At 42.7% G+C, this 13638-nt stretch overlaps 3 protein-coding genes across 4 annotated transcripts in view; 1 reads left to right on the forward strand and 2 right to left on the reverse strand.

Annotated features, from left to right (window-relative positions):
* Positions 1-5984, reverse strand: part of rgs3a (regulator of G protein signaling 3a) — a 167589-nt gene extending 161605 nt beyond the window's left edge. Inside the window, 2 exon segments of the mRNA XM_034095308.1 lie at positions 5151-5205; positions 5830-5984. The gene's annotated coding sequence lies outside the window, so the exon portion shown is untranslated.
* Positions 5985-6071: 87 nt separating this feature from the next.
* rabepk (Rab9 effector protein with kelch motifs) lies at positions 6072-9116 on the forward strand. 2 transcript variants are annotated; one of them, XM_034095312.1, is made up of 8 exons: positions 6072-6278; positions 6703-6757; positions 6842-6996; positions 7266-7421; positions 7722-7886; positions 8219-8368; positions 8525-8674; positions 8848-9116. In XM_034095312.1, the coding sequence occupies exons 2-8, from the start codon at positions 6705-6707 to the stop codon at positions 9066-9068; spliced, it is 1050 nt and encodes a 349-aa protein (XP_033951203.1). In that variant the 5' UTR covers positions 6072-6278; positions 6703-6704; the 3' UTR covers positions 9069-9116. The 2 variants fall into 2 exon arrangements, with proteins under 2 accessions (XP_033951203.1, XP_033951202.1); XM_034095311.1 differs by lacking the exon at positions 6072-6278 and having other exon boundaries at positions 6285-6757.
* A 653-nt stretch (positions 9117-9769) lies between these two features.
* Positions 9770-13638, reverse strand: hspa5 (heat shock protein 5). The gene is made up of 9 exons (XM_034095310.2): positions 13504-13638; positions 12813-12965; positions 12463-12694; positions 12198-12335; positions 11986-12098; positions 11500-11890; positions 11149-11386; positions 10890-11057; positions 9770-10782 (listed from the first exon to the last, which is right to left on the reverse strand). Exons 2-9 carry the CDS (start codon positions 12932-12934, stop codon positions 10214-10216), a joined length of 1971 nt encoding a protein of 656 aa, XP_033951201.1. The 5' UTR covers positions 12935-12965; positions 13504-13638; the 3' UTR covers positions 9770-10213.

Consider the following 13638-nt stretch of genomic DNA (forward strand, 5'->3'; position numbering starts at 1 on the left):
CAACCCTTTCTCCTGTCTCGTTGGAGGTCCTGCCGTCTACTCCCTTGCCGGGGGTCCTGCCAACCCTAGGTCCGGTCTCGTTGGAGGTCCCGCCGTCTGCTCCCCTGCCGGGGGTCCTGCCAACTCTTTCTCCTGTCTCGTTGGAGGTCCCGCCGTCTACTCCCTTGCCGGGGGTCCTGCCAACCCTAGGTCCGGTCTCGTTGGAGGTCCCGCCGTCTGCTCCCCTGCCGGGGGTCCTGCCAACCCTGTGTCCTGTGCCGTTGGAGGTCCCGCAGAATACTCTCCTGCCGGGGGTCCTGCCAACCCTTTCTCCTGTCTCGTTGGAGGTCCCGCCGTCTACTCCCCTGCTGGGGGTCCTGCCAACCCCGTTTCCTGTGCCGTTGGAGGTCCGCTTTCTACTCCCCTGCCGGGGGTCCTGCCAACCCTGTTTCCTGTGCCGTTGGAGGCCCCGCCGACTACTCTCCTACCGGGGGTCCTGCCAACCCTATGTCCTGTCCCGTTGGAGGTCCCGCAGACTACTCTTCTGCCGGGGGTCCTGCCAACCAGGGCTCGAGCTTAAGGACGTCCCGTCGTCCCGGGGCCGGAAAAAATAGTGTCGGGGATAGTGCTGCGTACCGGTACGCCGAACCGGTACTGGACTTGTAAAAAGTTTCGGTTCAAGTCCGGTTAAAACCGGAACGTCAGGAACCGGTACTTGGACTCGCAAAAAAACTAGCACTTACGTATATTCTGGTGTCTGTGGTTATTTAAACATTCCCTGATAAACGTTATTCAGCGTCAATAAATGAGTGCTAATCCCAGTGTGCTCAGTGTACAACATCACATGTCATTTCACCTTCGATTTACGGTTTGAAAACGTAGAATTTCGCCACATGCTAATGCTAACCGGAAGTGAAGAATTTTCAGAATAAAAGTTTTAAGTTAATAGTGTGAACTTTCAGTTTTTTCAGAATAAAAGTGATTTAAATTAGTGTTTTTAATTCAAAATTACGCCATATCAACATTGATTTTAATTTCTAACAGTATGTATTGTAGAGTTGTAGAAAATACATGGTGCACAGACAGTACAGTACACTCTGACTGTACAGTCACTAGAGTGTAGCCTATACTGTATATTAGGTGTGTAACAGTGTGATGCGTATAGTCTACTCTACACTCTACCTTTCAGCAACGTTTTAGGGATTTAGGCTCAGTCAGCTCAGGGACTGTTTGGTTACTTTAGTTTGGTAAATGAAATAAATGTTTGAACTTTGTAGTAGTTCACTGTAGTTGCTGTCATAAGTCATTTGTAGACTAAGTGGCACATTTGTACTTTGTAGAGAAATGTAGACACAAGTTGGAAGGGAGCACAATAAACCTGATGAGTTTGAATTTGAGTTGATTATGAGTTAATTTTCAATTGATAATTAGCTCACAATAAGTTCACTTTAGTTACTCACACAACTTGACACAAGCCATGGGTTCAGGTCCGGACTTATAAGTCCGGACCTGAACCTGAACCTCTGGACTTGAGTCCGGACCTGAACCTGAATGTGAGTCCAGGTACGCAGCACTAGTCGGGGAGGATAAAAAATAATTTTGGGACGAATTTGGGACGAGAGTTAAAATAAAAATATCCTGCTAACTACAAACGGAGATGAAAATGAAACCGACTGCACGTTTTGTGTAGCACACAGTTATTAAACCTCCTTGTCAACATAAACACACACGCACAAAACATTTAGCAACCCGCGAAATACACACATGTAGCCACTGCTGTGCCGCTGGCTGTGCCGCTGGCTGTGCCGCTGGCTGTGCCCGCGAATTCCTGGTCCGCAAATTCGCGCTCTCTATGGTCTAGCCAGATTAATATAATATGGCTCTGGGTCTAGCTATGTACTGAGTGTGTGTATTTCGCGGGTTGAGTGATGTACAATGACAATGGCATCCCGTGGAGGAATTCTGAAATGTTTTACCGTTACATCACAAAAACGCACAGCAGAACCAGACCCTGGAGCACCGGCCTCTTTATTTACTTACTCCTCTTCATCCCCTATGAGTAATAAGGCTGAGATGAGAACCCTCCATCGTATTTAGTCCTTAGCAATATGCTGCGCCTCTCCCCATGTAGGGATGGGTACCGAGTCCCGGTGTTAAACGGGCCGGAATTATTAAAGACAGTGGTAACGTTAAGCTCCGACGTTATCAGACTTTTTATCGGTACAGGAGACATTTAAAAAATATATGTCATATGTATTATTGCTACATACACATTATATCGCAGTTTCACCAACTCCGTTTCTAATATGCAATAAGACTAAAACATGCGTCTTTGATGTATTTTCGAGCTTTCCAATCCAGATGAGATCTCTCTGTCCCGTCTATGTGCGAGGGGGCGGGGCAGTTTGTAAAGGTCTCCTGACTGTGTTACAGACTGTCATCCTGGTTAGTGGTTACTCTGGGTTCTGTCTTCAGGACACAGTGTTGGATTTTTTTTGATAATTGGATGGGACTTGATTGGATTCAATATTAGAGTAATTTTCTCGTTTGTGTGTTTGTTTAAATATATTTGGCCTTTGTTTATGTGATTGAATGATTTACTAAAATAAAAAGGTTGATGAATTATCATCTAATTATTTGTATGATGTTTTATTTATGTTAAAGGTCACTTTGAATGATTTTAACTAATGATAATGTAGAAAAAAAAGAGAAAAAAAATTCGGGACGGTCCACATTAATTTCGGGACGGCTTGGATTGTATTTCGGGACGGTTCCGGGAGGATGGGGAAAAAAGTTAGTCGAGAGCCCTGCTGCCAACCCTATATCCCGTACCATTGGAGGTTCTACCGGGGGCCCTGCCAGCCCCATGTCCATCACCTGTCTCGCCGGGGTTCCTGCCAACTCCTGGTCCTCTTCCGTGGGGGATCCTGCCGAAGCCTGTCCGACCGGCTCCGGTTTCTGTCCGGCCGACACCGGGTCCTGCCCGGTCTCCGGAGCCGTCCCATCAGCGCTTTCCTGCCCGGCCTCCGGATCCTGTCCGGTCGACACCGGCTCCTTCCCGGCCTCTGGAGCTGTCCGGTCTTCGCCCTCGAGCCCGGCCCCCTGAGAGCCGCGGTCTTCGCCCTCGAGCCCGGCCCCCTGAGAGCCGCGGTCTTCACCCTCGAGCCCGGCCCCCTGAGAGCCGCGGTCCTCGCCCTCGGGCCCGGCCCCCTGACTCTTCCTGCCGTTGCCTTTGCCCTTGGGCCCGGCCCCCTGACTCTTCCTGCCGCTGCCTTCGGCCCTCCATGGTCCCCACCTTGGACTCTGTCTTGACCCCCGGGCCGTCCGCCCGAGACCCCTTCCTGGTCCTCCGCTGTGTTCCTGGGCTGTCAGCCCAAGACCCGTCCTCCAGAACCCCTCCACCCACCCTGGTGGCCCTAGTTGTGTGTCCCTCCTCCAGAACCCCTCCACCCACCCTGCTTGAGGTTTTGTACTTTTGTGGGGGTTTTTTTTTAGGGACGTCTGGAATCCGTCCCTTGGGGGGGGGGTTCTGTCACAATTCTCATGTTATGTCACGTTTGTAGTTTTGTTTTGTTGGTGACTGAGTTCACCGGTGAGTGTTCCGTGTTGTCATTCATTTTTCAGTATCCTTGAAATAAAGGTTTTCTCAAAGTTATCTGCATTTGGGTCCTGCTTCCTTCACTCGACCGTGACATAAATGGATTTAAGAAAATACATTTTGTATTGAGCCAAAGAGAAAACCAGCTCCTCACACTAAAGAATATTGTTTCATTGTGGTTATATGTGTGTTGATAACATGCTGTTAAAGACGGTCAAGTTAGTTCAGTCAATTATAAAGTATTTTATATTTTTGTCCACATGCCAATATATTGACACAAGAAATTGGCACAAGAAATAGCTGAAACAACTGATTTATACCATAAACAATCCAAGGCTGTCCAAGTTCATTTAGCCCACGTGGATGTTTCCTTCTGCACTCTTTTTCTTGCGACAACAGGGCATGTTTGTTTTTTTCTTTGAGGGAAATCTAATCATAAGAAATGACTCCGGAAAAGCTGCAGATAGAGCCATAAGAAATGAATGCAACTGATTATTTAATGTGTAATATTGTTTTTATAGGCAATAATTCAAGCTTTGTTAGATCCAGGTTTAATATGTGCAATAAGTTCATTTCAATAATTTTGGCCCACTGTGTATTTGAGTTTGACACCCCTGATTTAGCCCATCATTTGAAGATTTGACAAAAAGATGATGGCACAACCTACTGGACATGTTATGAAACACATTTAAGGTTGATTCTGAAAGCACACTACACACCACAAATTATTATACTGTACTACTTTGAGAAATAACCTCCCTAATAGAAAACTACATGAAGAAAAAAAAATACATTTATTACAAGTAACTGTATTTGAAATGCATCCTATGCATCCATTTTAAATGTTTACTATATAACATGTGGTGAGTTGCAAGCTAATTTATGTTGTATACATTGCATTAATGTTTCATGTAGTATAGATCAAATATATTATTGATATATTATGTAATGGCTAAAAATGTATCTCAGGCTTTTTACTATAGGGTGAATGTAAGTACAGTTGGTCCCTGCAACATCCACATGTAACCACAAGATGCTGCTAACTCTGCAACGGATCTGCAGACCATTTGTCTATTTTTTTATTTTGAACATACACATTTTACTGGAAATATGGGTTAAGGTCAAATCTGTGTGCCATTTATACATTTAATTTTGAATCGACTGAGATCTGCTTGCAATAACACATAATCCCTCAAACAGGACTGTGAACGCAATATCTATAATTGGTTTGGCATATGCAAACATGAATAAATGTGCTGCTCTACATCTTAAACACAATTGCAATACTGCATACAATACTAAACCCTATCCTTTATTAAGATTGGAGTAGATCTACAGGCAAGTTTTACTCTTAAAGCACGCTTAAGGAGTAGATACAATATAAAAACACCTTTAAAATGTAATTGGAATGAAAACAAAAGTGAAAATGTAGCTTGAAATGTTAAGTATATTTATCTAAATGGCTTTATTTGGGATTGTGGAGGCCAACATGCATGGTTAGTGGTTGTATCATATTGGATATTACTGTTCATTTGGTTGCACAATTAATCTGCTGCAATGTAAAGATGTTTACCTTATTTCCCAAAACTACAGCTTCTGACGTTTGTGTCATCATACTGACGAAGAACCTGCACAAACAAAATACATAGGTGGTCAGACAAATAAAACCACAGTTCGAAAGGCATTTCTAGACTCTTGAGCACAGTGAATACATTTTATCTAAACTCGCTCCCAAAGTAAATGGACTCTTTCCTACTTTGTACTGCAACGTTTGCCCTGCACACCAATTCTCCAGTGTATAAATGGTTTTATATAATCGTATCGTGAACTAAACTAGAAACCAGAAGTGTGTCTTCAATATAATGAATACAAATAAACTTGTATTAATACATTTTATGTTGAAACAAACTAATGGGTTGGTTCGGAAGTTGTTTTATTTATATAGGCTAATTAGTACGAATTTCAATTTACGGAGATATTTCCCTTTCGACCGCCATCTTTAAACTGATTTATTTAAGCTAGTTAAAACATTAAACTGTGCAGCCACGGCATGGTTCCAGCTATGAGTTACTGGTATCTTTGAAACTTCATAACACCCACAATTGTTTCCCAATTGTTCTGCTGGGGTTTTGTATATGTTGTATTTAGGGGAAAGAGAAACAAATTGTAAGCTAGCGTTAGCTCTGTGACTACAATCAATCCTTATTATTGCAAACACGTGTGTCCTTGCTCTGCTGTCACTCATTACTTACCTTTTTACTTTAGTTTTCAGTCAGGCAGGAACTGAAGACACTTTTTTGAGAATGTAAACTGCCAAAGGCTTCTTTTATGCCTCATATTTAGAGTCCACGTTAATGTTAAATGCGTGTCAACAATTAGGAACTTTTTCAAAGTCGGGGGGTCGGGTAGAATTGACAGGCTGAGTGAACTGCGCATGCGCTTATGGCAACCATGGCAACTACGTTTGGAAGTTCTGTCTCAATCATGGCAACCAACGTTGCCAGCGTAAATCATCATTGCCAGCGTAACATCTGCGTCCTGTCTTAAACGAACAGCTGTGCAATAGTTTGGACTTATATTTAAAATATATTAACACAGTATCATGTAGCAATAATAACCGCTGTATTGACGTAAGAAAGTGGTGCAAAAGGATACGGACTTCAGTTCGATTACACTCTCCCCTTTCCACCCGGAAGGACAGGTCAGTGTGGAGGAAGTAGTTTTCTCTCTTTTAGTTAGCATGTATCGTTAGCAACTTATCTGTACTTAGCGTGCTCTAAGTGACATTGTCGCTAAATAAAAATACATTTGACCTGCTAACGAGTGTGTTCTACAAACCGCCTTTCTCTAATCCTTTACAAGAGGAACTATTCAAACATATTTTAGTTGTTGCTTCGATCGTAGCTAGATTTCACGTTGCTAATGGCTTCTGTGGATACCATTAGCTTATAGAGAGTTATTTTTATCAGAATAATAAGTACAAAAATCAACAATGATTGTGGCCAAAGCTTGTCATATATTAGCTATTTGTTATCGCACCGGACCAACACTGAATATGTAACAGATGTATCCCTGATCAGAGTAAAACAACAGTAACACCAGATTAATTCATGTATATTTGACAGCCATGGAGTTTCTCCCAGTACTTGATCCTCTTGATAAACCCAAAGAAGGAATTTGGTAAGTAAATTAATATAATTTCATTGTACTTATCATAGTGATGTAATGAGCAAACCTTTTACCCAATTGTGTTGTTGTCAACAGGTATTCTTTGATACCCAGGGGCAGTGCTCCAGGTGTTAGTGTGGGTCACACATGCACGTTTGTCCCATCTGCAGATGGAGGAAAAGGAAGAATCTTTATTGTAGGGGGAGCCAACCCCAACGGAAGTTTCTCACATTCGCATATCATAAATCTAGGTAGAAACTGTCAGCAAACAACCGATCCAGACATATAATGCTTAACTGTGTTTTTAAACTGTTCACCAAAAATGTGTAAAGAAATATATTATGGAAGTAGTTTATATTGCATTCACTGATGAATGATTATGACATTAGGTGAGCTAACACAGCACCCTATTGGTTAAACACCTTCATTTGTTATGTACTTGGTATGATCATCATTTTGTTCCTTTTACATTTGTATTCTCGAGCTTTCCTTATATTTTTGTTCTTTCTGAACCCACCAGATAATCATGAATGGGACATCCCGGAGTGGGAGGGTTTGCAGACGCGTTATGAACACTGCAGCTTTGTGCCAGAGAGCTGCCCTCAGAGCTTGTGGGTGTTTGGAGGGGCACAGCAGAGCGGCAATCGCAATTGTGTCCAGAGCATACAGCTAGCAGGTAAATCCTAATTTTAAATTCACCAAGTAATCTGTCATCTCCATTTGTAGCATTGCACTGTTATTACAGAAACAGGGCTTAGTTCACAGAAAGAGTTACTGATCTACTATATGAAATCAGTTGCTGTATTGTTTGCAATCTCTCTTCATCAAACAAATTCAAAGTGTCCAATGGAAGTAACAAGGCTGTATGTTTTTTCACAGTGTTTTAACCAATGTTGTCTCTGTGACAGACAGTTGGATTGTATAGTATGTGACCAAAGATTTCTCAGTATTTTCCACTTTTTAAATGTGTGTCCAGAGAGTGAGTCTCGCTGGAAGAATGTAGAGGTTAATGGCAAACCCCCCGGTCCCAGGACATATCACACTAACTCAGCCTGCCTAGGGGACCGACTATATGTCTGTTCTGGCGGAGAAGCAGGAGCTGCACCTGTCTCAGACCCCAAACTCCATGTCTTTGCTGCAGGTATATGTTCAACTATGTCTAACATCTCTGACACAGATTACATTTTGTTTTGACACTTCTTGTATAACCACCCACATAAGGTAATGTTGCTCCAGCCTTTAATGTTACATTGATTTTTCAGTGAATGATCCTGGGCCTAAAATGCTGTCAAAAATACCTTGTGTTAAAATACTATTTTACTTACTATGTATTTACTTTACGGTGACTTTTAAGGAGATATCTTAAGGGATTTTTTTTAGAGGTACAAAAGGAGATATCATTAATTGTGTAAGTAACACCTGTAGAGCTATCTTAATCTGTATATGACATATTTTATCTTTTGGTGTTTCCAGAGTCTTCCACCTGGTCCCAACCAGAAACACAAGGCAAAAACCTGCCAGCCAGACATGGACACATTGTTGCAGCAGTTGGATTAAGGATTTACATTCATGGTGGCATGGCTGGAGACAAATTTCACAATGACATGTACTCTCTTGACACAAGTAAGCCTGAACTCTCCTTAATCATAAGAGGATCTAAGTGAATATATTTCCTAGCTGCATTTATATAAGAGGATCATACAGGATTACAATGTTGAGCCTCAGAACTTGGGAAGCTTGTTTTGTTTAAGAAAATAAAATTGTGTGTACTGTTTAAAGGGAGCATGAAGTGGGAGAAAGTGCAAACCAAAGGAGACATCCCACCAGGAGTAGCAGCCCACTCTACTGTCGTTCTGGGCAAAAACATCTACATTTTTGGGGGCATGACAGCAGATGGCGCCAGCAACTCCATGTACAGATTCAACACTGGTACATCTTTTTTTTTCCTAATGCCTGTGACTGAAAAGTGTTACTTCATACTGTACACAACACTGAATGCATAAATAAATGCTAGGGGGCAGTGTAGTTGTTCCTGTACACCACAGCAACTTATTTTGCATTTGTATAACATTTAAATGTAACAGTGTACCTTCTGTTTGCAGAAAAATGTAGATGGATCTTCATGAAGTTTGAAGGGGACATGCCCCCCAACCGCCTGGACCACTCCATGTGTGTATTGCCCTGGAAGGTGTGTGGTGAGGGAGATGGGGAGGAGGCCAACAGCCCTGCAGCCTCAGAGACAATAAACCTGGCCTTTGTATTTGGAGGAATGGACACCCAGGGTGTCATTCATAATGACTGTGTTGTGACTGTAGTGACATGATTTTGTAATATTTATTTACCAAAGTTGGAATAAAATGTTTGTAAAGAACCACTCGTTGTTGCAGTCATCAGCTGCGTCTATGGCTCAAAGCACAGGGCAGTCATTCCTTTACAAATGCCGTTTAAATAATTTGCTTATATTCAATCAAGTAATCTGCATACATTTATGTTGGGTCTATTCACCAATACAGATGCGGAACACAAATACACATTTTATTTTTAGTGGAAATGTACAGCCCCGTTTATTTTTAGGTCTGATAATAAACTTACTGAACCCCCTGCCAAGCTGTGTTTTAGTAGCCACTGGCAACTATTTGTAAACCATTTAACTCTAGACCAGTTGTATGTTAACCTTACGGAAACATTTTAGTGCAATAATGTATTTGAATCCGACAGTACAGTAATTAGCAAAGCTGTCTTTCATAACTGTATGCAATAAATCAAATGCATGCGAAATTGAATATTTCAATATAGGATGTGTCCATTTTGGAAACACTAAAACTGGCTAGAGGTCAATCATTTTTTTATAACCCTCTGTTAATGAAAAAATGTAATTAATTGAAGCATAAATATTTTTGCTAACAAAAAAGTTGGACATTAATGCATTGTTAATTTGCAAAGTGCACAAGCTCGGATGACAAAAACATGTTTTGATCTTTAAATTATATATGAATGTAAAAAAAAAAAGAGACAAATCAAGTATCATTTTGTATCAAACATTTATTTCAATGTCTTTCCTGAAGTACAATGACCAGATTCAATAAATAACTTTTAGTATGCCTGTGAACATAACAATCTCTTGATCTCACAGACACTGAATGGACCCACAGACACTGAATGGACCCACAGACACTGAATGGACCCACAGACACCTGTCCCCACCCACAACAGAACCCCATCAGGACTGCCTGAGAACAGCAGCAGCTAGCCTCATATCCGGGCTGACGAATATCTCCGCCTCACAGCGAAGAGAACACCTTTCTCTGAAACTCATCTTAAAGTCTTTCAGAAAATGCAGAATGGTTGCTTGTTATCGCCACCCCTTCCCAACCATTCCTCTCACTATTGAGTCCCATCAGTCCAATATATACACATCTAGATGTAACTACCAGAGAGGCAAGGGATGGCAGAAGACTTGAATCCTGCCTACAACTCATCCTTCTCCTCTTGCTCACCCTCGGCACCCTCAGGTGGTGGTGCGCCCGCACTACCGTAAAGCTTGCTGATAATGGGTTGTACCACCTCCTCCAGCTCCTTCTTCTTAGCCTGGAAATCTTCTAGCTCAGCTTCCTGGTGGGACTCCATCCACTCAATCTTCTCCTCCACTGCCTTCTCGATGATTTCCTTATCTTCATCGGACAGCTTGCCGCCAAGCTTCTCCTTGTCGCCGATCTGGTTCTTCAGGGAGTAGGCGTAGCTCTCCAGCTCGTTGCGAGAGTCGATCCTCTCCTTGAGCTTCTTGTCCTCATCAGCGAAGCGCTCGGCCTCGTTCACCATGCGCTCAATATCCTCAGGGGTAAGACGGTTCTGGTCGTTTGTAATTGTGATCTTATTCTTGTTGCCTGTGCCTTTGTCCTCAGCGGTGACACGCAGAATACCGTTGACATCGATCTCAAAGGTGACCTCAATCTGTGGTACACCACGAGGGGCAGGGGGGATGCCAGTCAGGTCGAAAGTGCCCAAAAGATGGTTGTCTTTTGTCAGAGGACGCTCGCCTATGGAGAAAATGGACGATTAAGCTGGAGCAATATTTCATTTTTCTGTCTGCAAAAAATAAAATGACACATGTTCGATTATGTTGGCAAATTTACTCTCGTCTTACCTTCATAAACTTTGATGGTGACAGTAGGCTGGTTATCAGAGGCTGTAGAGAAGATCTGGGATTTCTTTGTGGGCACCACTGTGTTCCTGGGAATCAGCTTGGTCATTACTCCACCAACAGTCTCAATACCAAGAGTCAGGGGGCACACATCGAGAAGAACCAGATCACCTGCAAGAGAGGAAAATGTTTAGTTAACAAAATAAAGTTGGCAAGCTGCAACCGGTCAACTATACACTAGTGTATAATGAAGATTACATACCAGTGTCCTCCTCTCCAGACAGCACTCCAGCCTGCACAGCTGCTCCGTATGCCACAGCCTCATCAGGGTTGATGCCTCTAGAGGGCTCTTTGCCATTGAAGAACTCCTTCACCAGCTGCTGGATTTTGGGGATACGGGTGGAACCTCCAACCAGCACAATCTCATCAATGTCGGACTTCTTCAGGTCAGAGTCTTCCATTACCTTCTGTACAGGCTTCATGGTGGAACGGAACAGGTCCTGGAAAAGTAAAAAAGGCAAGGTTAAAAAAGGTGAACATAAGGTTTTATGAAACGGGTGTAGTTTTATTTTTAGCTTGTATGCAACTGGTATGCAACTGGAATGCAACGTACCATGTTGAGCTCTTCAAACTTGGCACGGGTCAGGGTCTCAGAGAAGTCCTCTCCCTCAAAGAAAGACTCGATCTCAATGCGGGCCTGGTGCTGGGCAGACAGCCCCCTCTTTGCCTTCTCAACCTCACGACGCAGCTTCTGCACAGCACGGTTGTCTTTGCGGACATCTTTGCCAGTCTTCTTCTTGTACAGCTTGATGAAGTGCTCCATGACGCGCTGGTCGAAGTCTTCACCTCCAAGATGAGTGTCACCATTGGTGGCAACCACTTCAAACACACCATTGTCAATGGTCAGAAGGGAGACATCGAAGGTGCCACCGCCCAGATCGAACACCAGAATGTTCTTCTCGCCGTCCTTCTTGTCCAGACCATAAGCGATGGCAGCAGCAGTTCTAAAGAATACAATTAAATATTATAATACAGGAAGGGGGGAATATTTTCCCAATAAAAAAAAAGGAAATGGATGAATAAATCATTGGACACTTACGGCTCATTGATGATTCTCATAACAATCAGACCAGCGATGGTTCCAGCATCCTTAGTTGCCTGGCGCTGGGCATCATTGAAGTAGGCAGGGACAGTTACCACAGCATGTGTGACCTGAGGGAAAGACGAAAACGTTAAATTATTGATAAAATGAACATGTTTATTCAAAAGCGGTTTAACCTTTGACAAACATTATCTTTCCGGTTTTTGTACCTTCTTGCCCAGATATGCCTCAGCAGTCTCCTTCATCTTGGTCAGCACCATGGCGGAGATTTCCTCCGGAGCGAAAGTCTTCATCACGCCACCTCCAATGTCGACCTGAATATGAGGCTTGCTCTTCTTCTCAGTAACCTAAAAGAGGAACATGTATCCATATTAGTATAAATATAAAAGTGTATTGCTCAATCTTTACAACTTTAGACAGATCATTGTTGTTGCATTTAGTTGGGCTGCACTGTAATGCATAATAAAAACTCACCTTGAAGGGAAAGTACTTGACATCAGATTGCACAGTAGAGTCTGACCAAGTGCGCCCAATCAATCTCTTGGCATCAAAGACGGTGTTCTCAGGGTTAGAGGTGAGCTGGTTCTTGGCGGCATCACCAATCAGACGCTCACCCTCTGCCGTGAAAGCAACATATGATGGGGTGATACGGTTACCCTGGTCATTGGCGATGATCTCCACACGGCCATTCTTGAAAACTCCAACACTACAGGAAAACATGAAACAAATTAAAATCACTCAATAGTCATTTCACAATTTGCATCATATCATTGTCCTCTAAGGCCATGAAGCCTGAGGGCTTTTGATTTTTTTTTTTATCTTACCAAGAGTAGGTGGTCCCCAGGTCGATTCCAACCACAGTCCCTACACTCTCCCTCTTGTCGTCGTCATCGGCAATTACTGTGCCGGCCACCAGCATTACTACCCACATCAACTTCATCTTCATCTTTGCTTGAACTCTGATCTACAGAAGAAATCTGGGGGAAATAAAAAAACGGTGTTAACAAACGTGTCTTGTCATGACATGTGCTTGCGGTCTACAAAGTTCAGGTCGCTAACTTAACAGCTAATGGTAGGGTTAGATAGATAGTGTCATACACTATACATGTTATGATAGATGGGAAATGTAACCTTTACTTAGAAATCCCCAAAAAGGTCAAATATAAGCGTTGAAAGACTATGGGTAATGTGGGTGGAGCCCGATTGCCTCTTCCGAGTGCTAACACCACTGTCTCCTTCTCTTTTTTTTATTCGCCGGTAGCTAGCTACGTTAGCTTGCCTAGCAGACATGCCAGGAAAAAATGCTTTGCCATAAGGAGCTCTTAAAAGCACGTTGTAATGCATGGTATATCACAAATCAGTGTCTTCTCTTCATAATTAAAAGACTAATGTAAACTTAACATCGTCAAATTTGGCAGGTTTATCGTAATGAAACTCATAAAAATGAGTACCAACGCTGTGTCACAAAATATTACATTGTCTCACATTCATATTCACAACAATGCGTATACATACCTTGATTGCAGTGTTGTCAATGAATTAACGGCCTTGGCGTTGCCTCAACTGGTTCCAGTCTCTTATAGCGGTGTATCTCTCAGTTTCGGTGTATTCTGTATTCCTGCCTCTGTGTAATGATGTTGAATGAACCGT

The sequence above is a fragment of the Pseudochaenichthys georgianus genome, chromosome 12 (assembly GCF_902827115.2).
Source record: "Pseudochaenichthys georgianus chromosome 12, fPseGeo1.2, whole genome shotgun sequence".
NCBI classification, from domain to species: domain Eukaryota; kingdom Metazoa; phylum Chordata; class Actinopteri; order Perciformes; family Channichthyidae; genus Pseudochaenichthys; species Pseudochaenichthys georgianus.

Coding starts and splice junctions, on each gene's coding strand:
- rabepk (XM_034095312.1), top strand. CDS start 6,705: ATGGAGTTTCTCCCAGTACTTGATCCTCTTGATAAACCCAAAGAAGGA. Junction 6,997..7,265: donor TTCGCATATCATAAATCTAG/GTAGAAACTGTC, acceptor TGAACCCACCAG/ATAATCATGAATGGGACATC. Junction 8,675..8,847: donor CATGTACAGATTCAACACTG/GTACATCTTTTT, acceptor TTCTGTTTGCAG/AAAAATGTAGATGGATCTTC.
- hspa5 (XM_034095310.2), bottom strand. CDS start 12,934: ATGAAGATGAAGTTGATGTGGGTAGTAATGCTGGTGGCCGGCACAGTA. Junction 12,695..12,812: donor CTGGGGACCACCTACTCTTG/GTAAGATAAAAA, acceptor GTTTTCCTGTAG/TGTTGGAGTTTTCAAGAATG. Junction 11,387..11,499: donor AGTTTGAAGAGCTCAACATG/GTACGTTGCATT, acceptor TTACTTTTCCAG/GACCTGTTCCGTTCCACCAT.